We start from the raw sequence: 22,878 nt of genomic DNA on the forward strand, positions 1-22,878 counted from the left end.
ACTGAGGCCTTTGGCTGTTTAATAAGGAGATGAGTCCCTAAATATGTCCCACCTACTGTAAACTTGAAGTTTCAGTAGGATGTAGAAAACTTCAGCTTTAGGTGAGCTATTTATTTTTATTTGGATACTTTTTAAACTTTATACTATGTTCTCAGTGTATCGTGTATCAACTTTACTTCTCAGCAAAGTGTTTACCACTTCCCAAAGTTTATTATACTGTATAGTGAATTTTATTAGTGCTGTCAAATCGATTAATCACAATTAATTGCATCTAACATAAAAGTTTGTATACATACACACACACACACACATATGTGAGTGTGTGTGTGTGTGTGTGTGTATATATATATATATATATATATATATATACACACAAACTTTTATGTTAGATGTGATTAATCAATTTGACAGCACTACATTTTATTAAAAGGTTCCGTACATAGATTTATTCAAACCCATGTTTTAAAAAAAATACAGATATGCTGAAAAAAGAGCTATCAAGTTAATTAGTCTGCATTCATCCTCGTTTTAGCTTAATGAAGCCTCAGTAGACAATCTATTTTATGCAAAGGATGCAGATAAAGATCTATTCATTATTAAACGTGACACTTTCAAAGATATTTACAAAAAGATGACAAAAATATCCAAAAAAGACAAAAAAAAAAGAAAACTTTATTCATGGTTGATTATCTTCCCATGTACAAGACTACCATAAATATTCTCAAGAATGTAAACATCTGGTGTAATCATGGAAACCAGACAGCATGAACTGCCTGTGGAGGGATGAAGTGTGTCAGAAAGCCCTCTGATTAAATAAATAACACAGTAGCACCTCAAATACACAGTCCTGTTATAATGTTATAATGTTACAATTCATAAATATTTCACTTTTGCTTTTATGGGTTGAATAATTCTTTCACATGATGAGAGTGCCATTGGTTATCCTGACAACATTTCTATACATTCCTCTCAAATGGACAAAAAGCATTAGTTGAATTTGTACTAATCATTCTTAAATGGAGAAAACAGGGCTGGACTTATAAGGACTCTTATACAATCTTAAAAATAAAGGTTCTTTATTGGCATAAATGGGTCCATAAAGAACCTTTAACATACATTTTTCAAAAAGGTTCTTTCTAGTGTAAAAAGTTTATTTATATCGTTAAAATGCTCTTCACAGGAAGAAAAAAAAATGTATCTTTTAAGAACTGTTTACCTAAAGGTTCTTTGGGGAACCCAGAATGGTTCTTCTATGGCATCACTGCAAACAAACAAACAAACAAACAAACAAAAAAAACCTTTATTTTTAAGTGTCCACATGCCTGACTGACTCAAGGTTTTAGCACATACAGCCACCGCAAAACATACTTGTACAGAGTGGTTGTCTGTATGAAAACCTTTTACATTTGCTAGCTAAAGCGTCCAGTGCGCTCCCAGCTGGTCTACCAGGCCTGCTCAAAGACTTTCTTGCACATGTTAGAGTTCTCCTGGTGCAGAGGAAATTCTGAGCCCGGCACCAGCTGATCTCTGCTCCTCTTTGAGGAGAATGTCTGTCCTGAGGGCAGCTTCTCCTGCTTGGACACCATCTCTCTAGAGAGCATCAGAAGCAAAACAGGTTAGTTGTGTTCATTTAACACATTTTTAAATGTTATATGACTGTAACCTAGAATCTAGATACCTGAAGGGGAAAGTGGTTTTGTCCATCTGCATGCAGACGAGGAAGGGGTACTCGGAGAACTGCACAGTGGTGATGAAGTCCAAGGTGGCTTCGGTCTCAAAACCTACTTCCACTCCAGCGCTTACAAAGTCCATATCCACTGTCACATTACCGATGATGACCAGAGCTCCCCTGCACACAATGTCAAGGATGAGCTTAGCAATAACACTAAAAACTCTAAAGGCCTGCAACTATAAAGATAAACCATGATGATAACTATATTAGCATCCACTCAAACGAACCATAACGCTTTGTTTCAGTGTTGGGGGTAACGCGTTACAAGTAACTTGAGTTAAGTAATCAGATTACTTTTTCAAGTAACTAGTAAAGTAACGCATTACTTTTTCAATTTACAACAAAATTTACTTTTTCAAATAAGTAACACAAGTTACTTTTTCACATTTATTGACTGACAGCCCCATGTTAAGAGAAATAAAGTGCAGAGATGTTGTTGCCCTGTGTGAACATGATGGTTATTGTAGTTCTAGACTAAATGTGAACAAGCATTTACTCATCTCACTTGCATGAAAACATACAGTATTCCTCAAAATGAATAAAAACAGTGAAATGCAATCTCAGAATTTTACGCAAACCTGCAATAATTAACTATATTAAATTACACAAATATACATAGTTATATATACTTAATCTCACTTTATTAACCAATGTCTTTGTTGCTGACCTTCAATGATCTAATTCAACCATACAAATAAGCAAAATTACTTTAGATTAGATTTAGAAATAAGCCTTCTCCTGCATCCTATTCTTCTTTACTCCAGAATGGCAGCACAGCTGAAAGGTTTGTTTGAGCTGCGCCCTCTACTGTACAGACGTAAATATGCATTTCCTTCAGCCTGAGACTTACTCATTTCACTTTTGATGTAAAAGGGACTTTGCATTTGCAAAAAAATAGAACTTTTGTTGTTATTAAAAAACAAACAAGCAAGCCCAGCCCAGGTGAGAAAAAGTAACACAAAAGTAATGTAACGCATTACTTTTCATAAAAAGTAACTAAGTAACGCAATTAGTTACTTTTTAGGAAGTAACGCAATAGTGTAATGCATTACTTTTAAAAGTAACTTTCCCCAGCACCGCTCTGTTTATGATAAGCGCATGCTGTAGTTTTGTCATCTGCCGCTTTAAATGCTCGAGCTCTTTAAAGCGGAATAGATTCTGATTGGCTGTCAATGTTTTTTTTTTTATCGTTCATCAGTTGAAAAAAAACTTAAGCTTAAAAATGTAAACAAAAAATAAATCTTGCCTTGGCAGCTAACAGAAATAAAATAAGTTTAGGTCGAAGTACTAAAATTACTAAAACTAAAACTGAAGCTAAACTATAGCTAAATAGAAATATTTAAAAAAAACAAAAAAAAACAAATATGAATAAAAAGCACAAAAAAACAAAATGACTAAAACTTAAATTAAAATGAAAACTGAAAATAAATAAAAGCTAATTAAAAATATGAATAAATGCTATAATAGTAGGCTATATAAATAATATTACACTGACAATTATTACAGTTACAGTACAATTGTTACAAAAACTAAATTTTTTAACTTCAATGTTTCACCTTATTTTTTTTCTTTAGGGTCATACCTTTGGACGTGCACATAACATGATTTTATACTGTATCTAAGCTTTATTTTAAGCTATTTTATGTCAGGGTTTTACATTTTTAATGTCTCATTCTTCCTACAGCACAACAATTTGCGATAGAGAAACATTGCCTTAGTCTCTTCCTTGGAGTCTCTGCTGAGTCAGTTTTGGTGTTTGGGCTCACATATCACATGAGACTGTCTGGCTCCATGCTTTCAACCTCCACCTTAAATGATCTGTTCAACATGGCTGCCCGTGATGAGTGCGCTGAGTGGAGGCATGCTAATCTTGTGCGCCCGAGAGAGCTGTGGTTTATTTCGTTTCTAAACATAACCTGCTTGTGTCTGACTATGTGTGTCTGTGTGCGTTACTATCTTTCTATCGGTTTCCCCGCTTCTGTGTGCCCACACGCACATGTGTTTACGTATTAGGTTGTCTGTCTGTCAGTGAGTCTTTGTCTGTCTACTAGTGTGTGTGTGTGTGTACGTGTGCTTTCAGAGAAGGTAAAGCTTGCCTCCCTGATCCATACACCTGCCCCTGCCTGTCCTGAGGGCTGGCAGATGTAGAAAAGCAGATGCGACCCAGAAATACCCATCATGAAACAAAGAACAGCAAACCCGCAGCGCTAAATGTAAGGTAAAAAAAGAGACATTTCCTCATACAGTAAGAACATGGAGTATTTTGTCTTAAACAACATGGAATCAGTTCAAATGTAAAGATGATGAACTATCTGAAATCTGTCCCTGAGAGGATTTGGTTTCTCACAATCGATATCATAACCTAATTTTACCCTCAACCCCTGATCTTTTACTCCTACCACAGCATCTTTCCATTGCCCTCATTTCCCGCCTGTCTCATTTTAGCCAAGTTGCCATTGCTTGCATCCACAAACTAACAGTAAGCAAGCAGGTGCAGTTGTGGCTAAAGATGTGGATTAGCATCGAATCTCTCTGAAGGATTAATGATGTTATAATAAGATGCACCGGCATCATATTTACTGTCATTCGAAAACCTAGTGAAGAAAAACATCTGGCAATGGCTAGTCAATTTCATTAAAACTAACTTTGCATCCAAAGCAAACTAGGACATCATGGGTTGTTGTCCCATGTGGGGTTTGTTTAATTGGCAGCTCGGATCTTTATCTGAATGCACGACACCATTCCCATTCAAGGATGTAGTTTAAAAAGAAGAAATTCACCTGTTGTTAACGCTCGTCTTAGACTCTCTGTACCATAAGCTGAACTCCATCCCTCCAGAGATATCGATGGCCAGACCGCCTTGAAACTCGGCACTGGCTCTTAGACCAGACTGAAGAGGAATGACCTTCAAAGAAAGCGAGAAAGCACAAAAATTTTTACTTTTACCAACATTTTTATACATTAGAAAGAAATATATTTATATTTTATTTTTAGATATATGTTTAAATGTTAAGATTTTTTAACATTATACACTATTGTTCATAACGTTTGGGATCAGAAGATGGACATACAAATATTATTTGAAAAACACAAAAAATTTATATGTATGTATATATATATATATATATATATATATATTGTACATTGTAATAATTTCACATTTAATCTGCAAATTAATGTAGAAACAACATAAAGACAGTACATTTTAAATATTTAATCTAACAGGTAGGAAATATACAGAAGTTATCAAACACTTCAGTCTTTACTGCATAAATATTAAATTAAATATAGATTAATCCTTATTAAAGCTACAAAAGTTATTCAGTCAAGAGTAGTGAGTGATTTTCTCTTTGTCTTTTGTTCTTTGATTAACATTATCGACAGACAGCAGCAGGTTTATTAGTTATTTAGTTTATTAGTTTATTACCTAATGCACGACATGGATCTGACACACATCCGATGTCCTCAAAACTCTTTACGGTCATTTAAGACTTTATTTAACTCATTCAAGGAGATTCACAGACAGCACGCCAGTCAGGGTTGCCAGATTTTCACAACAAAACCTGCACAATTGCTACTCAAAACCAGCCCAATCGCGTTTCAGGGGGGGTCCCCCAGTAATCATTGCGTTCCATGGGGTAAAATATGCGTTTTTGGCGGGGTTCCCCTGGTAAAATTCGCATTTCATGGGCAAGATATCATGTTATTTGGGGTCGCTTCAACCTGCAGACTTGGCCACACTGGCGTCAGTACAGATTTAATTTATTTTTTGTGTGTGTGTGTGTCTTATTGCACTTGAATTTTTAATAGCATTTGCATTAATAAGAGCGTGATCATATAATGTAACGCTATCTAAAGGTTGATGGAAAAAAACAGATGCTGCATTAAATATTTTTAACGTGTTAAACTGAAAAAAAAAAAAAATATATATATATATATATATATGTATATATATAATGTGCTGGAAATTACACAGTTATAAAATTGACACACTTTCAAACCATGCTAACTAAGTGTTTTAAATCATTCCCATCATTCACTTTCAGAATGCAGCACTGGCCCTGTAATCTAGCCCATAACTGTCTCACACTGCCCCCAGGCTGTCAGGCTATGCTTATTGATTGCAGAACATCTGCTGCATGTGTCAGATCTATAAGTGCATATTAAGATGATTTTCATACCTGTGAGTGGTCTGTCAGCAAAATAAGGCCCTTCACTACATTGATCGGATCTCCAGACATAGAGAACATTTTGGACATCAGGTCACTGTAGCCCTTGAAGAAGGTCACTGGGCGGAGCTGAACATCGAACAGCAGAGCAGACATTCCAGCAAAAGACTCCAGTTCTTCTTCTCCTTCATCTGCCGTGGCTGCAATTAGAGACTCCAGACCCTGTGCTTCAATTGTCACCTGAAAAACAGAACGCAGGCACAAAGTACAGGTGAATATCAGCGCACACAATGCATGTTTATGGGATATGCTGTACAACACTGTGACAGTACCTGGAGGCCATGAAGGAGGGCACCGTTGCTCTGACCATAAATGTTCATGTTGCTTCTCCTCAATACACCTGAGCCAGAGTACAGGATGTCCAAATTGTAGGTAGAAGTGACATCAGCAGTTTCTGTTGAAAGAAAAGATATATACTACAGACACTGCTACAAGACACAAACAAATGGTTATAATTTATTTTTCTACAAAAAATGTGCTAGGTTGTTCTAGGATCTATATATCATAGAGACTGATAATATATATATATATATATATATATATATATATATATATATTTATAAAATGGTTAGTTCCTGTCCTTGATTCTGATTAGTCAATAGCTGTGTTTTATTCACGATAAAACACGGCTATGACCGCTTCACCCAACGGTTCTTTGTATCCCTACACAACACTCTTAGCAACCACTCTTAGCAACGTAAACTGTATGTTCTCAATTGATATTGTTCATTGAAGCTTACCGTATTATGTAGAAGAGTATTGTGAGAAAAAGATGGAGTGAGCGAGTTTATTACCTGCTTTCAGATTTAGCATTTTCCTTCAGGTCAGTCCTATGTTCATAATAAAAAATCTGTTTAAATGTCCGATGTATTATCTTGTCCTTTTAACAGTTAAGGGGTTTTCCCGTGACTGACAGCGCAAGTCAAAGCATTTGTCAGTTGCGTCTTGTTCCGTGTTCACAACAATTCAGTCTTTTCAATATAAAGGTCTTTGCTACTGACTGACACACTCATAAAGGCAGTCTTCGCCGCCATCTAATGGCGTAATAATGTAACTTCTGTTGCTGTTCACGGTCAGGGACTATTTTTTCTGGTGGAAGGAATGCTTTAGTGAAAGTTTACTTCATGAAAGTTGCATTGTTACATATTTTTGGCTTTAATATTTGTATTGTGTGGTAACCATTTTATAAAAGCAATAAGGTACTCGAGGCTAGTGCTTTATTGTGAATAAGTCACGGCTGAAGGGGTTGCAGGCACTCCGCTTTGCGTCGTGCCTAACATTATATTCACGATACAGCATAGCCTCTCGTAGCTTATTGCTTGCATATACATATATATATATATATATATATATATATATATATACACACACACACACAGGTGAGCGATGCAGACTTTGTATCAGGTATCATTTATAAAAATAATAGTGTCATAGATTTAAGTTTAAAGGTTATGACCGGGCATAGGAGATGAGCTCACTTACGTGCCATGAAGCCTGAAAAAGCAGATGATGACCCAGTCTTCGAGAATCTGTCATAGTTGTGGGAAATCATGTCCTTCATCACCTGTCGTACCAATTTACTGCAAACCAGACATGACTTTTATCACAAAAGTGCCACACAGCACCAGAGACAATAAAATATTTGTTAATTCAGAATTTGAACAATGTGATTAGTAAACGTGAGACCCACCAGGCTGGCATCTCGAAGCGCAATATGTCCTGGACTTTAGACAGCATGTATTTGTTCATCTCATGCGGCAGGTGTCCGATGGAGAGCAGAACGTTCTTCACTTCCATATAGGAAGGACTACTGCTCATAATCACATCAGCTGCCGCGGCACGAACGTTCTTCTCATAAATACGCTGGTTCTGATGGTATATGCGGTTCACTGTCTTTTTCACCTATTGAAATAGAGTGTTAAATGTTTTGAAGAGTAGTTGAAGAGTAGTTTTGTGCACCTCTAGATAGGCTGATGATGTACCTCTGGTATGATAAGCTCAGGGTTGTATCTCTGCAGCGCTGTGATGGCAATGGTGCTATACGCTCCCACCTCCGACTCAGCATATTTGGCAAGAAGAGGAATAGCCTCGGGCAGAAGAGCGTTCTTCAATGCTAGCAGGTACATCTGAACCTCAGACTCCACCTGAGTGCTGTCAGGCCCTGCCAACAGCAGCTCTTTCACCTTAACCACTGTCTGCACATCAAACACAAGAGAAACACATTCAGTCAGTTTGAATTACTGAACGATTAAGATGCTGATTCAGAAGGTGTAGTTTGTAATGCAAGCGCACAGTTAAATGTTGCTGAGAGTACTATATTGTTATTTGTAGCAGAAAGCATAACCAAATTATTTAATATACTGTATGATAATACATTAATTTATTTTTTTGTTCACTTATGTAAATCATATGTGAACAATTATGTAGATTAAATTGCAATTTATAAATATGACTCAATCAAATACTCCAATAGATGTGAGTATAAATAATAATCTGATGTGTGGAGACTCACAGGTAGTTCACATGCTCCTTTCAGGCAGAGTTTCCTGAGCAGAGCTCCCATGATGATCACAACTGACTCCTTAATGTCTGCGCTGCCAATCTTTCCTTGAGACACATCCTACAGACGAACAAAGATAGAATGTTATGTTTCTAGCATGTTATATGTTTGGGAATGGTTCTTTTAACCCTAATTGATGGAGTGTGTAGCTTTTCATCTCTTAAACAACCATGTAGGAAGACACATCATGGCCATATTCCAGGATGACAATGTCAAGATTCATCAGGCTTAAATTGTGAAGAAGGGTGGGAAGGAGCATGAAGAATCATTTTCACACATGAATTAGCACCTCTGAGTCCAGACCTTAAAGGTTTAGTTCACCCAAAAATGAAAATTCTGTCATTATTTACTCACTCTCATGTCGTTCCAAACCTGTAAGACCTTCATTCATCTTCGGAACACAAATTAAAATATATTACTCTTACTATATAAGATATATATTATATGACCCCTCCATAGACAGCAATTGAATTACTACTTTCAAGATCCAGAAAGGTACTCAAGACATTGTTAAAATAGTCCACGTGATTGCAGTGGTTCAACCTTAATGTTATGAAGTGACGAGAATACTTTATGTGCGCAAAAATAACGACTTTATTCAACAATTTCTTCTCTTCCCAGTCAGTCTCCTACATTGTATAGACAGTGCAGCGCTTCCGGGTTCTACGCCAGAACGCCTGCACAGTATAAATACCTTAATTTGTGATCCGAAGATGAACAAATTAATGACAGAAATTTCATTTTTGGGTGAACTAACCCTTTAAATCCATTGAAAATCCTTGGGATATGCTGGAGTAGACTTTACGGAGTGCTTGACTCTTGCATTGTCCATGCAAGATCTTTACCAAAAATTGATGCACCTCTTGATGGAAATAAATGTTGTGATGTTATCAATTTATATATATAAATACATACTCCAATAACACAGTTTACTTACATTTACCGTGTATATGTCAAACTATCACGGTACTGCCAAAGTACGTCTTTGTAGGGGTGATAGTCACATCTCTAAATTCAGATGTAAATTCAGATATGAGTGCAATAATGCAGGTCTCTTACCAGCAGGGACTGCAGCATGGTCTCTGTAGGGTGGGAGGCAAAACCACATGCGTACAGAAAGCGCTCCTGTAGCACTAAACCTTCCTTCTTGCTGAAGTCCAGGAACTCCAGAATGGCTGAGAGAGAAGATGGAGTCTGAGCTGATGTGACTGCATCCACCAGCTGAGGCCTAGAAAGGAGAAACAATGTAAACTGGTAGTGAAGAGGCAGGACAACAATAATGGCTGCTATATTCTGTTTATATAAGCAGCTATTACTCCATCTATTAACGTTACTGGAAGAACAATTGTTCATAAATTTGAGAGAACCTTGCCAGAATGTTCTGAGAATGTTCCCTGTTAGCTGAGTATATGAATGTGATCACGATATTTGACTTAAAAATCAAATGACTAAAAGTAGCGACACTGCTAACTATATTTTCAATAACGTGACAGTAGTTCAGCTGTTTTGAAAATAGTGTAGCTTTTCCAGTAACATGCTTTTTTGAAGAAGCAATTCACTTCTTTGCACAGAAGTCCACGAGTCTTTTTACAGCAACATTTTTTGTTAATCAAATGGAACCCTTAGCACTTAGTAGCCTTAGTTCACATCGAGGGTGCACCCTTCTGAAACCTAAAATGACAAATGGGACACTCTACGGCAGGGGTCAAGTCAAGTCAAGTCACCTTTATTTATATAGCGCTTTTTACAATGCGGATTGTGTTATAACAGCTTTACAGTGATAACTGGTATATAATTTTGGCTGCACAGCAGCTCTTAAAGAAAATGGTGTCAATGCAGGCAGATGCAAAGCACTGTTGAATATCAAATGTCAAGTGTCCCCAACTAAGCAAGCCAAAATGGAGAAAAAAAACCTTGGGAGAAATCAGGCTTAGTTGGGGGGCCAGTTCTCCTCTGGCAAACAGTGCTTTGTTACGATTCAGGTAGCTATCATAAGCCCGATAGGATCGCAACATTCAAAGTATTTATTCCAGTTCAATCCAGTTGAGGATCGTATTCATCACGTCTCCAAACTCGGTCCTGGAGGGCCACTGTCCTGCAGAGTTTAGCTCCAATCCCAATTAAATACACATGAACCAGCTAATCAAGGTATAATTAACTTCCAGGTAGGTGTGTTGAGGCAAGTTGGAGCTAAACTCTGCAGGACAGTGGCCCTCCAGGACCGAGTTTGGAGAGCCCTGCCTTATGGTCTTGTGGACTTAACGGACACGCGCACATGATGGCCATTGTCCACAAGACTGCAAATTAAAAAGACGAAGACACAATGAGGAGTTTGGTCTTACAGCGCAGTCTTGCTGCAGTTGCGCAGTACTGTGAGGATCTCTGCCTTGCTGGCTTTGCGCAGGCTGTGTAAGAGCGTGATGAAGCTTCTTGGGGCTTCTGCTTTAGAGAGTGAGTTCGGCTCCAGCTGAGACCTCACCGCCTTCCATGTGTCCATCAGCTATTGCACACCAAAACAATAAAACACACAATTGGTATGAACACAAAAACAGATTTTACACATTTCTGTCTATTTTATGCAGAACAACACATTTTACACAGTTAAAGGAATAGTTCAACAAAAATGAAAATGTCATTATTTACCCAGCCCAAAATCTATATGATATTCTTTCTTCCATGGAACACAAATAGGAAAAGATCTATGTCAGCAAAATGTCTCCTTTTTGTGTTCCACAAAGAAAAATATACAGGTTTGGAATAACATGAGAGCTGATGAAATGATGACAACACCAGATTTATAAGCACATACACATAGTTACTCACATTGGGGCATCCCTTGCATTTGGCTTTAACTTTCTCCACTATGACTCCAACAGACATGAATTTGTCATCCAGAGACTTCACCACACCTGCGACATCTTTACCCGCCACTTCTGCTGGCCCTACCTCGATCTTTTTAAGCGTCAATGACTGCCTGAGAGAAATGAGAAGATGCTTTAATTTCATTCATTTATTATGTTGATCATGCATGATATGTTTTCTCATTTCTTTGGTACCTGGACAGGACTTTAGTTGCAGCTGTGTGATGAGCATTGATGGACAAAATGTGTGTTTCTTCAGCATCAGCAGACTTAATGATGCCATTCTCCAGAGTGATTACTGTTTCAGAAGCAGACTTCCCACTGACGCCCAATACCTAGAAGAGCGGAGAGGAAAGGTGAATAAAAAGTGACGGGAATGGTGTATAAATGAGATAAGATGAGTTTTTGTCTTACTGGGCTGTGAGTAGTGAATCCCTTCTCTTGCGTTTTGCAAGTATCCAAGTGTTTTGTACGGATCACCTGATGTTTGGTAGCCTTGTACTCAACTAAACATTTCCCTGAAGCATCAGCCTGCAGATTATGGAGAAAGTATTTTAACAAAGAAAAACTTGCACACTTTACACACTTCAGTGGAGAATTTTAATTGTCAGACTGTACCTCCATCATCTTCCCGGACTTTAGCTGCATCATTAGCATACTCGCCACACCCCTCTTCAAGTTTTTGATGGTAGCAGGCTCACCCTTATGGGCATACAGGCTTCTGATCTAAGTAAGCAAGAAAAATCACAAAGTCAAAACACTATGGAAAATATTTAAAAGTTCAAAAATACATTGGATATGAAACACATTTTTATGACATAATGAAGTGTGTTTATTACCTTGCCCATCTTCCACAGCACCATGAAGGGCCTCTGAAGTGCCTCAAGCCTGACTTTACCCAGAATGCTTTCTGCTGAGCTGCCGTGGAAGATGTTGTTTTTGCGGGAGCGCTTTCCAGCACTTTCAACTTGAACATTTGAAATCTGAGAACAGGACAGGAGAATGTGATGTGCATCAATATTATTATTGTTAGCTAAAACTAAAACCATAAAATTGACATTACCTGAAATAAAATAAAAAACTTTAACTAAAATAAAATATTTAAATTAGCTGCCATGCCAACATTTCTCATTTTCAGTTTAGGTTGAATACTAAAATAACTAAAATTAAAAACAAGAACTTATACAGAACTATACAGATAGACATATTTAAAAAAATGACAAAAACACAATAAAATTACTAAAGCTTTAACCACAATTCTAATCGAATTTAAAATATTAATAAACACTATAATAGTATATCAATGATACTAAGGGTATGTTTACATGACAACAACGTACTAAAAATGGAAAAGTTTTTTTTCCGTGTTCAGACGACAACGTTGTCAAAACAATCCCTGTTCACACGATCCGCGAAAATGACTAAAAATGCTGTTTTATGCCAGGCCAGTAGATGGCGATGTCACTTTGTAAAGAAACACTACGCGCCTATAGACTGAACACGTAATATGCATACGCGTGACGTCACCGTTGTCACAAATTCATGTTTTTGTAGATTACAATATTGCACTTTGAATCCCGATTTCAAAAGTTTGCGTTTTCATAACGAATAAATGGCCAGAACGCATAAAAAGTTTTCCGTTTGTAGTTGAAAACAGTGTCATGTAAACGGCCCTTCAAAAATAACACTGATTTGCGCACCAGGTTCACATAGCCATGTGAAAAATGAGTACACTTTAGCATTCGAACACTTAATTGCAGGTTATTTGCAATTAAATGAAAATGTATTACAGCTTAAATTTATATTAAATGCAATTAGTTTAGCTTAAAAGTCCTTCCTTGACATACTTAGGTAGGACATAAGTACATCTTTATATGTAATTTTATAATTATATTGTCTTTGGTTCAAGTGTATGGTTAAAAATGTAATGTCATTTCTATTGAAATTTTATGTCATATATTTAAAATATTTGTAATTTCACATTTGTAATGATGAAGCTGCAAATTAGTAGTGTAATAATAAATAACAAACTAGTTTAAATTATAATCAAGTGCTTAATGTTAGTCAGCATGGAAAATAATATCAAAAGTAATTATTTAAAATGTACTTTTTAAAAGTGTACTTAAGAAAATGAAAGTGTAATCTCTTTAAGTACGCATAAGTGTCCTTTTATAATTTCATTAATATTATATTACCTGCAAGTACACTACAAGTGCACGTTCAATACAATTAAGCACACTTCTTCTTTCACTAGGGTATCCAATCAAAAAACTATCAATAAAGTACTTTTCTCCTCTTTACCTGCACTTGAAGTAGCTGTTCGTCCTGGATCTCTGGGTTCCTCCAGACGAGGCTGATGTCCACATCACTGCTAATCCTGAATCCAGCATTCCCCCTAGTGGATCCCGTCGGCCTGTTCAGCCCGAGCTCAGCGCTGTAGCTGTATCTGTAGAGTTTGTCATTATCCAGCTGCGGTCCAGCGCTCGCACCTGAAAAAACACAAAAATGTCATGCTGTGACACATTCTAGAGCTTCAGCCGAGTTTAGGGCAGTGGCATGTAAGACACAGCTGGATTAGAACAAGGGAGGAATGTGAAAGGAGAGAGGAAGTGAACTGAACATCTCCTAAAAAATCACAGGCTTTAACCCAGTAATGGAGGGGGTGGAAACACTCTTTCTGAAATCTGAATTTAATCCACAGGGTTTACATCCACATGCTCATAAAATTTGGTAAAGAAAAAGCAACAGGCGAACCAGAGACACTCCAGAGGAAGTCTATAGCCTTCCTCAGAATAATTAGAGGTAATACAGAAGGAAAAGGAATGTAGTCCTATCTGTACTTGTAGGTGGGTCTCAGATAACACTGTACTATGAGCTAATAATCGTCAGGTATCTGTAATCATCATTTTTTTGGATCATTCTTTACTTAACTTTTTTGTGTGTGTGTGTGTGTGTGTGTGTGTGTGTGTGTGATGCAACTACATTTCTTTTTGTCTTTTACAAGAATCAGAATCATGTATTAAAGGTAAAGTTTGCGCAAAATCAAGATACTTTGTGATGTTAGGGGCAAAAACATTGAACAAATCAAAAAGTCTCAAAATACACATTGCTCATAATGCTCTGCTCAAACATATTTTATCTGAATATGTGGTTTTAGGATTGTTGATTCATAAAGTAATTGATAAACAGTATTCTCTCTAAAATGAGACCATTGTCCTCTCTGCCAGCACAGTTCAGAACACTGACGTGTCACATTCAGATTGCATCACATCTTCTGATACAGAGATTATGCCCTGATTTTACCTCCTAAAAGAAATAAATGGTTCTTATTGAATTTGTATAGCCTATTTATATAAACATGAACACAAAAAAGGTTTTCAGCAATGGTACTGATACTGATATGAGTCTACTTGCAATGATTAGCTAGATGAATCTGGGCACAGAATGAATGAAAGGTGTGACTAGCCACAATTCAAAATGAATATTGCACAGACCTCCGTGAACTGGCTAAACCCTTAAATCAATGTAGGCCTAATATTAAGAGTAATTTAAATCTTAAATTGGAAAATATGAGAACATTTGCTAGCTTTAAACAACAAGCAAACTTATAGAAACAGCTTGAACTAAATATAAATGTTTTTTTTTTTAATCTTTAGACTTTTATAAAATCGCTTACCAAGAGATGAGGTACTTAAAAAGGAGGTCACACATAGTAAGAGTCCAGCAAGCCGCAGCATGGTTGGCTCGCTGTGTGGTGCGCGCGTTAGAGGTCTGCGGGCCAGAGAGAGGATGGGTGCCTGATTCCTTCAGCTCTCTCGGTGTTTATCTGGATTCGAGGGGCAGACTCCAAACTCCACGCTCCGGTACTAAGTACGAGATGACGGCTAATAATTAACCGGCAGAGCTCACTGAGATTTGGTGAATGAACGCTCCTCAGAGACGAGGTTTAATTTTTATAGTGTCGGTATGATCGTATCGCTACGGTAGCGCGCATCAATCAGCGATCATTCAACGAATGCAGTCTCTGATGGTGTGAAAGGGGAGTTTCTGATCATTCACAATGATCAAACGCTCGTGACAGGATTAGGTCATTTATTTTGTTTCACTGAATCACTTTATAATTATATTGTATTACATTGGTATAAACAAATAATTAATGTCCAAAGTTAAAACGGAGAAACCTTTTAAAAACTACTTTAACTAAAACTCTTGAAATGTATTCATGTTGGTTTCAGACATTTTTGAAAAACGTGTATACATTTTCTACAAAAATGTATTTGACTCCATATATAACTCCATATAGTTTTCTTGATTAAGCCAAACCACTTTGGCATTTGAAATTTCTCACATTTCTTTTTAAAATGTCTCTTTTTTTACCAAAAAAATTTCTTTTGATTGATTTAAAGTAAATAAAAGTTATTTTGTGCAAATTACATTTGCATATCTATCTATCTATCTATCTATCTATCTATCTATCTATCTATCTATCTATCTATCTATCTATCTATCTATCTATCTCTTAGTTTGAGGTCAGTAAGTTGTTTTGAGAGAAATTAAGTTTTATTCAGCAAGAAAGCATTAAATTGATCTAAAGTGACAGTATAAGACATTTATAATATTCTAAAATGTTTGTATTTCAAATAAATGCTGTTTTTTTTTTAAATTTCTATTTATCAAAGAACCTTGAAAGAAAAAAAGTATCAGTTTCCCCCAAAATATTAAGCAGCACTGTTTTCAACATTGATAATAATAAGAAATGTTTCTTGAGCAGCTTACATATATATATATATATATATATATATATATATGTGAGATAATATGTATATATAAGACGTGCATTTAGCCATCCAATAAGAAATTGGATAAAGGATCCATTATGTGGATGATGTGGTCGATGATCTTTGATGCATGGTATGATTGTACCCATGCGTAACCATTTATGCAGAGTGATATGCACCTGTTAGAGAGTAATTTTCATTTTACTGCAGTACCTTTAACCTAGATTGCAACTGTATTATCTGATTACAGCAACTCTCATTTTATGTACTGTACTCTATTGTAGAATAGTAATTCCTTATGCAGTAGCTATAATATGGCCTTAGAGCTAAGGAATGATAGTTGAGGTCTCGTGCTCATCAGAACAAACACTGAAACTGCTGCAGGCAAGACAGAAAGAGCTTTTGATTGAATCAGCTGTGATCACAAGCTATTTTTGATGCTGATTATCTTTGATTCTTTCCTGTAAAGAAAACACTGTCAGGAAGTGATCAGATTAGTACTGAGTAATAGCTCCTCACTTGTTTTCTGGAGTAGGTTAACCTAATAACTACCATTCAGCACTTAAAGATGTTTTACACAAACATTCAGTTAACATATATTTGGTTCCATATACTGTAAATGTGTTTAAATCTGTTAAATTCCCCCTGTAGTCAATAATTGTATTCCTTAAAACTCATCTTTGATCACCAAAATTACATATTTAAAAGTTTTTCCTGTGGAAAAACAGATTTCCTGTCAATGACTTAAAATAGCTTGAATGTAACTCTACACCCTTGCCTTATTTAATATACACAGATCTATGAATATGATAATTAGCCCCGCCTCCACTCACTCGCACAAGCTCAGATGAGATCCACTCGGTCAACTTACTGAGGTAAATGCTGCACAATGGTATCACTTTTTACAACGTTGGACACATGATGTAATTAATATGATTAGCGTATTGCTTGACTACATTATCAAACTGATAATAATGTGTTGCTAATAATGTTACACAAACCAATAGTCACATTCACGAGTCAGACAGCTGCCTTCTAACAATCATTATCCTTAGAAACGCTTTGAACAACTCAGAACGTCAGTGGAGAAAGGCATATAGTTCATCATAATATCGTAATATGCATCATACACCCGCCATATTGCTAAATCTTTTTCATATCAACAGAAAAATATACCGGGATAACCTTCTTTTGAGACTCCCTTACGTGGTCAGTTAATGATATGCTAAAGCCCCGCCGGCACGTTGTCATGATTGGTTACAAGGTAGTTTGTGACGTTGGAAACACCAGCGATTTCAAACTGCATTTTTGAGACCACTGTTTGAGAAAATACTCAGCAATGGTGTTGACTTATGAATTTGCACATGGTTTGTCTTAAAGCATGGTAAAAACACCAGATAGACACATGAACAATATTAAAAATTTGATTTTCACCACAGGGGGACTTTAATATATGATTCATATATGAAATATAAATGCGACCCTGGACCACAAAACCAGTCATAAGGGTCAATTTTAAAAAAAAAATGAGATTTATACATAATCTGAAAGCTGAATAAATAAGCTTTCCATTGTTGTATGGTTTGTTAGGATAGGACAATATTTGGCTGAGATACAATTATTTGAAAATCTGGAATCTGAGGGTGCAAAAAATCTAAATATTGAGAAAATCGCCTTTAAAGTTGTCCAAATGAAGTCCTTAGCAACGCATATTACTTACAAAAATAATTTTTTGATATATTTACGGTAGGAAATGTATAAAATATCTTCATGGAACATGATCTTTACATAATATCCTAATGATTTTTGGCATAAAAGAAAAATCGATAATTTTGACCCATACAATGTATTGTTGGCTATTGCTACAAATATACCCGTGTAACTTATGACTGGTTTTGTGGTCCAGGGTAACAAATATATAATTATAAGATTCCATGCTAGTATAAAAAACAGCAATAGTAGTGAGACAGTCTAGTACTTCATCACCACCTTTTGGCCCTGGTTGTGAATCACAGTATATTACCGTAGAAGCTCATTCAAACATAGTTGATCTAAGCATTTCTCATTTAATAGTAGTAATTATTAATTAGTAGTAGTAATTAATTACTATAATATCTGTGTTTTCCATTACTATACAGACTTGAAAAGGCCTTGAGAAAACATTTGGCCTCGGTTCAGTTTCCACTGATGTTTCTTTAAGTGCAGCTGTGTTGCCATTTCTTTGTTGGTTCTGATTTCCACTGTTGAACCAGAGCTTCAAGCCAGCAGAACAAAGTTTTACCACACCTATTATAAACATAATACTTGTAATCATTAACCTCCTAATGATCATTTTGATAACCTTTAGGTAACCTCTGAAGAACATAACTGAATGTGTTTTCCTTCTAATTGTCCATTTCAAACCAAGGGACCTTTAAATTATATTGTTGGCCAAATGTTACTTTCTACAAACTGGTAGGCTATTAACATTATGAGGTCATTAAGTGCACTATAAACTCACCCCTAGTCACAGGTCAAACTGGCACTGCAATCCCTGAACTGTGTTTGTAATACTGTGGTCGAGTATATTATCATATACACAATTGTATAATGCAAAGTAAATAAGTAAATTCAATAAATCTACCTGCACTGATCTGTTTCAGCCTGTAGATGGAGACAATATTCTTTTTCCAATTAACAGTTTAAAAAAGATCTATAAAACTCAATAAATACTTGATTCACCTTTACCACTTATATCAACCTATATTTTAATAGATGAGACGGTTTTATTAAAATTATTACAATAACACAAAAAAAATAAAAATTAAAAAATTAAAGTAAAAAACTTCTACCACATGCTTTTGCTTGCAATAAGTGTTGTATATATGTATGTACGCATCTTGCTAGTACCAGGTTGGACCCCTTTTTACCTTCAGAACTGTCTTAATTCTTCATGGAATAGATTCAACAAGGGGCTGGAAACATTCTTCAGAGATTGTGGTCCATATTGACATCACAGAATCACGCAGTTGCTGCAGATTTGTCGGCTGCACATCTATGATGTGAACTTCCCGTTTCACCACATCCCTAAAGTGCTCTACTGGATTGAGATCTGGTGACTGTGGAGGCCATTTGAGTATAGTGAACTTATTGTCATGAAACCAGTTTGAGATGATTTGAGCTTTGTGACATGGCATGTTCTCCTGCTGAACGTAGCCATCAGAAGTTGGGTACACTTTGGATGGATTCTGGTAGGCTGTGGCATTTAAATGATACTCAATTGGTACTAAGGGGCCAAAAATGTGCCAAGAAAATATCCTAGACACCATTACACCACCAGCACCAGCCTGAACCGTTGATACAAGGCAGGATGGATTCATGCTTTCATGTTGTTTATGCCAAACTCTGCCCCTACCATCTGAATGTCGTAGTGGAAACCGAAACTCATCAGATCAGGCAACGTTTTTCCAATCTTCTATTGTCCAATTTTGGTGAGCCAGTTTGAATTGTAGCCTCAGTTTCCTGTTCTTAGCTGACAGGAGTGACACCGGTGAAATCTTCTGCTGCTGTATACCATCTGCTTCAAGGTTCAACATGTTGTGCGTTCAGAGATGCTAAGGTTGTAATGATTGGTTATTTGAGTTACTATTGCTTTTCTATCAGCTTGAACCAGTCTGGCTGGCTCTCCTCTGACCTCTGGCATCAAAAACTCACTGGATATTTTCTCTTTTTCGGACCATTCTCTGTAAACCCGATATGGTTGTGTGTGAAAGTCCCAGTAGATCAGCAGTTTCTGAAATAGCTGTCTGGTACCAACAACCATGCCACATTCAAAGTAACTTAAATCACTTTTCTTCCCCATTCTAATGCTCAGTTTGAACTTCAGCAGATCGTATTGACCATGTCTAGGCTACATGCCTAAATGCATTGAGTTGCTGCTATGTGATTGGCTGATTAGATATTTGTGTTAAAGAGCAGTTGAACAGTGGCCTGTTGCATGAAGCTAGTTGAACAAACTCTGAGTTTCAGAGTAGGTTTGGAGTTGACAAATCCAGATAAATCCAAACTGGTTTAGATCAGGGTCAACGGGCTCATACAAAGCTCGGTATAAACGTTCCCTGTCAACTCAGGTTTAATCTAGAGTTTTGCGATGCACCTGAAAGTGTGACACGTGCAGCAAACAGCCAATCACACGGAACGTCCGTTTGATTCACTTCTCGCGAGAAAGCCACGCAATTCACGTCTCTTCTGAAGATTAAAAGATCGTTATGAAAAATATCATGAAATTAAACGCATTTACAAAGCAGGAATAAACATTGCTGCTGCAGTGAAAGTTTGAGAAAGCAACTGAATGAAAATATATGACTATATCAATGCATGTGAATCAAACAATTGTATCATACCCGCGTTACCCTCGGTTTCCAGTTTTATTTTATAAAAACCATGGAAACACCAAAGACGCTTTAATATTTACATGTTTTAATAGACAAGGGAACAACTGTTTTGATATATTTATAAACAGAAAACTAATTGTTGTTATATATCTCAACACGTTTAGTCTTATTGTTTAAATCTAATTTTCTTGATTTTTTGTGAGTACCATGCTTTACCATGCCTCAGAGAAAAACACTATTTTGTCAAGTAGCTAACATAGCATAATTAGATGCATCTTTATTTTTAGTAACAGTAATACAGCATTTTCTCCATCATACAATATGTTTTAAAATTAATTGCATGCCATTTATCAACACAAGCCATCCAGCATGTAATATGATATTCTAAAATCTAAAATCTTACTGCAGTGTCTCAAACAAGTGTCTCGCAGCAGCCACCGAGCAAACGCACAGAGTAACGTTATGACATCATTTTCAACACTCTCAAATGTATCTAATATGATAAACAGAGCTGTGTTACCTCATACTCATGACCGGACTCATGAGTATGAGGTAACACGACTCAAGCGGCGCTGGCGACTGTGTCATTGCGCAATCCCTCCAGCGGCCTCGTTCAGCTCCCACAACACTCGCTCCTGCTCTGCTTCATAATACAATAACGTTAATAATCGCATCCATGAACATGATTTCTTCCCGAGTCCTATCCCTATTCTTTTGCACCGTCCGTTGAGGTGAAGACCACATGTCCCAAGATTCCGCGCTCAAACTTATAAGGCTACGCCTTTGTTTTGAATAGGCCTCTAGCGACCTCTAGCGGACAGAAATCTTACATACTGCACCTTTAACCTTGCTTTCTGGAATAGCCCCCCCTGGACAATGCTCTAATAAAAGTTGATGGTTCATATTGTACTGTTTATTTAGTTTTCACCATCAATAATAAAACTGATCACAAATAAGATGAATCCACGACGCTATTTACACTCCAAGAAATTCTCTAAAATTCTGTTTACAGAGCAGAGCCGATATTCCTGATTTAAACTGTCTTATCTCTACTAGAGTGGATCTAAGGTGTGCTTTGAGAGGTTGGGAATGTGTGTGTGTGTGTGTGTGTGTGTGTGTGTGTGTGTGTTCAGGTGTTGGAATTCCCACACTTCATTGCCGTCATATAAAGTCATGTGAGTACTGTAGAGCTCATTCTGTGTCAACATGTCTATAAGAGTGCTTCTGTTCGGCTTGCTTCTGCTGCTCACTTCAGGTACAGTCAACACATAAATCCTCCACTTATGATGAGTCTTAATGAATTAATATTAATCATTTGATGTCTTTGTTGAATATACTACTGTTTGTCAAGACATAATGCTTGGGGTGTGTAAAATAGTAGTTAACGTCATTACATTGTTCTTAAGAGCTTTAAAAAAATAAACCCAGGAACAGGTTTAACCTCTTCTGTCACATAGAGAAATAAGTTAAACGATTAAATTGTTTCAGGGGCGCAAGGATCATCTGGCTCAACCCGAAAGGTATGGAGGATATTTTTGTTCTCTGTGAATAGTGTTTTTTTTTTATTTCACTTATCTTTTAGTGGTTAAAACTATTGTAATACAGTGGTTTAATTCATCTGCCACATGTGGATGTGTGTGTTTTGTAGCCTGTGTGCGCTGAGATGGCGGAGATCCTGGCGTGTCCTATGAACCTCGCACCTGTGTGCGGCAGTGATGGAAAAACCTACGGCAACGAGTGCTTGCTGTGTGTGGAAAGACTGTAGGTTATGTACACAGACATACACACAAACCACTAGATTATATATACTTATATGAAATTATAGCATTTTTGTGTCCTTTTTTTAGGAGAACCAAATCAGAAATTGTAATCACAAGAGATGGAAACTGTTGACCTTCTGCAGAGCACAGAGGATCATGAAGATTTATGGTCAAAATAAAGCTGAAAATGGAAATGGAACATCTGTATTTCTTTATTTCTTCATGTTTTCTTCAACCCTGTATGTCACAAAAGTCTCTCTGGCCTTAGACATTATGCTCTAGTACCACAGAGTTCTTTTAGTATCATCGATATAGGCAACTATTATAGTTTATGTTTTGAATTAGATTTAATTTTTACATTTTATGTTTTTATTTTAATTTTAGTTAAAATGTTAGTAATTTTGTTGTATTTTTTATTTTTACTATTTTTTTTAAAACTATGTTCTAAAATATATATATATTTTAATTTTTATACATTAGTTTTAGTTCATTTAGTTTTAGTAATTTACTAAATAAACTAAACAAAAATCAACAGAAATGTTGCCTTGGGCAACTAGCTGAAATAAAAAGTTGTTTATATTTGGG

General features: G+C 36.4%; 2 protein-coding genes across 2 annotated transcripts; one reads left to right on the forward strand and one right to left on the reverse strand.

The window, feature by feature from the left end:
• Positions 1-650: 650 nt before the first annotated feature.
• On the reverse strand, positions 651-15,268 carry mttp (microsomal triglyceride transfer protein). Its single transcript, XM_051906563.1, has 18 exons — positions 15,059-15,268; positions 13,684-13,871; positions 12,222-12,365; positions 12,001-12,108; positions 11,797-11,913; positions 11,578-11,717; positions 11,345-11,495; positions 10,864-11,021; positions 9,581-9,749; positions 8,474-8,581; positions 7,944-8,156; positions 7,652-7,863; positions 7,444-7,541; positions 6,234-6,355; positions 5,914-6,141; positions 4,513-4,637; positions 1,679-1,849; positions 651-1,590 (listed from the first exon to the last, which is right to left on the reverse strand). The coding sequence occupies exons 1-18, from the start codon at positions 15,117-15,119 to the stop codon at positions 1,443-1,445; spliced, it is 2,661 nt and encodes an 886-aa protein (XP_051762523.1). The 5' UTR covers positions 15,120-15,268; the 3' UTR covers positions 651-1,442.
• Positions 15,269-21,678: 6,410 nt separating this feature from the next.
• spink4 (serine peptidase inhibitor, Kazal type 4) lies at positions 21,679-22,492 on the forward strand. The gene is made up of 4 exons (XM_051906902.1): positions 21,679-21,788; positions 22,022-22,053; positions 22,182-22,294; positions 22,381-22,492. Exons 1-4 carry the CDS (start codon positions 21,740-21,742, stop codon positions 22,424-22,426), a joined length of 240 nt encoding a protein of 79 aa, XP_051762862.1. The 5' UTR covers positions 21,679-21,739; the 3' UTR covers positions 22,427-22,492.
• The last annotated feature ends 386 nt before the right edge of the window (positions 22,493-22,878 follow it).

The sequence above is a fragment of the Ctenopharyngodon idella genome, chromosome 1 (assembly GCF_019924925.1).
Source record: "Ctenopharyngodon idella isolate HZGC_01 chromosome 1, HZGC01, whole genome shotgun sequence".
NCBI classification, from domain to species: domain Eukaryota; kingdom Metazoa; phylum Chordata; class Actinopteri; order Cypriniformes; family Xenocyprididae; genus Ctenopharyngodon; species Ctenopharyngodon idella.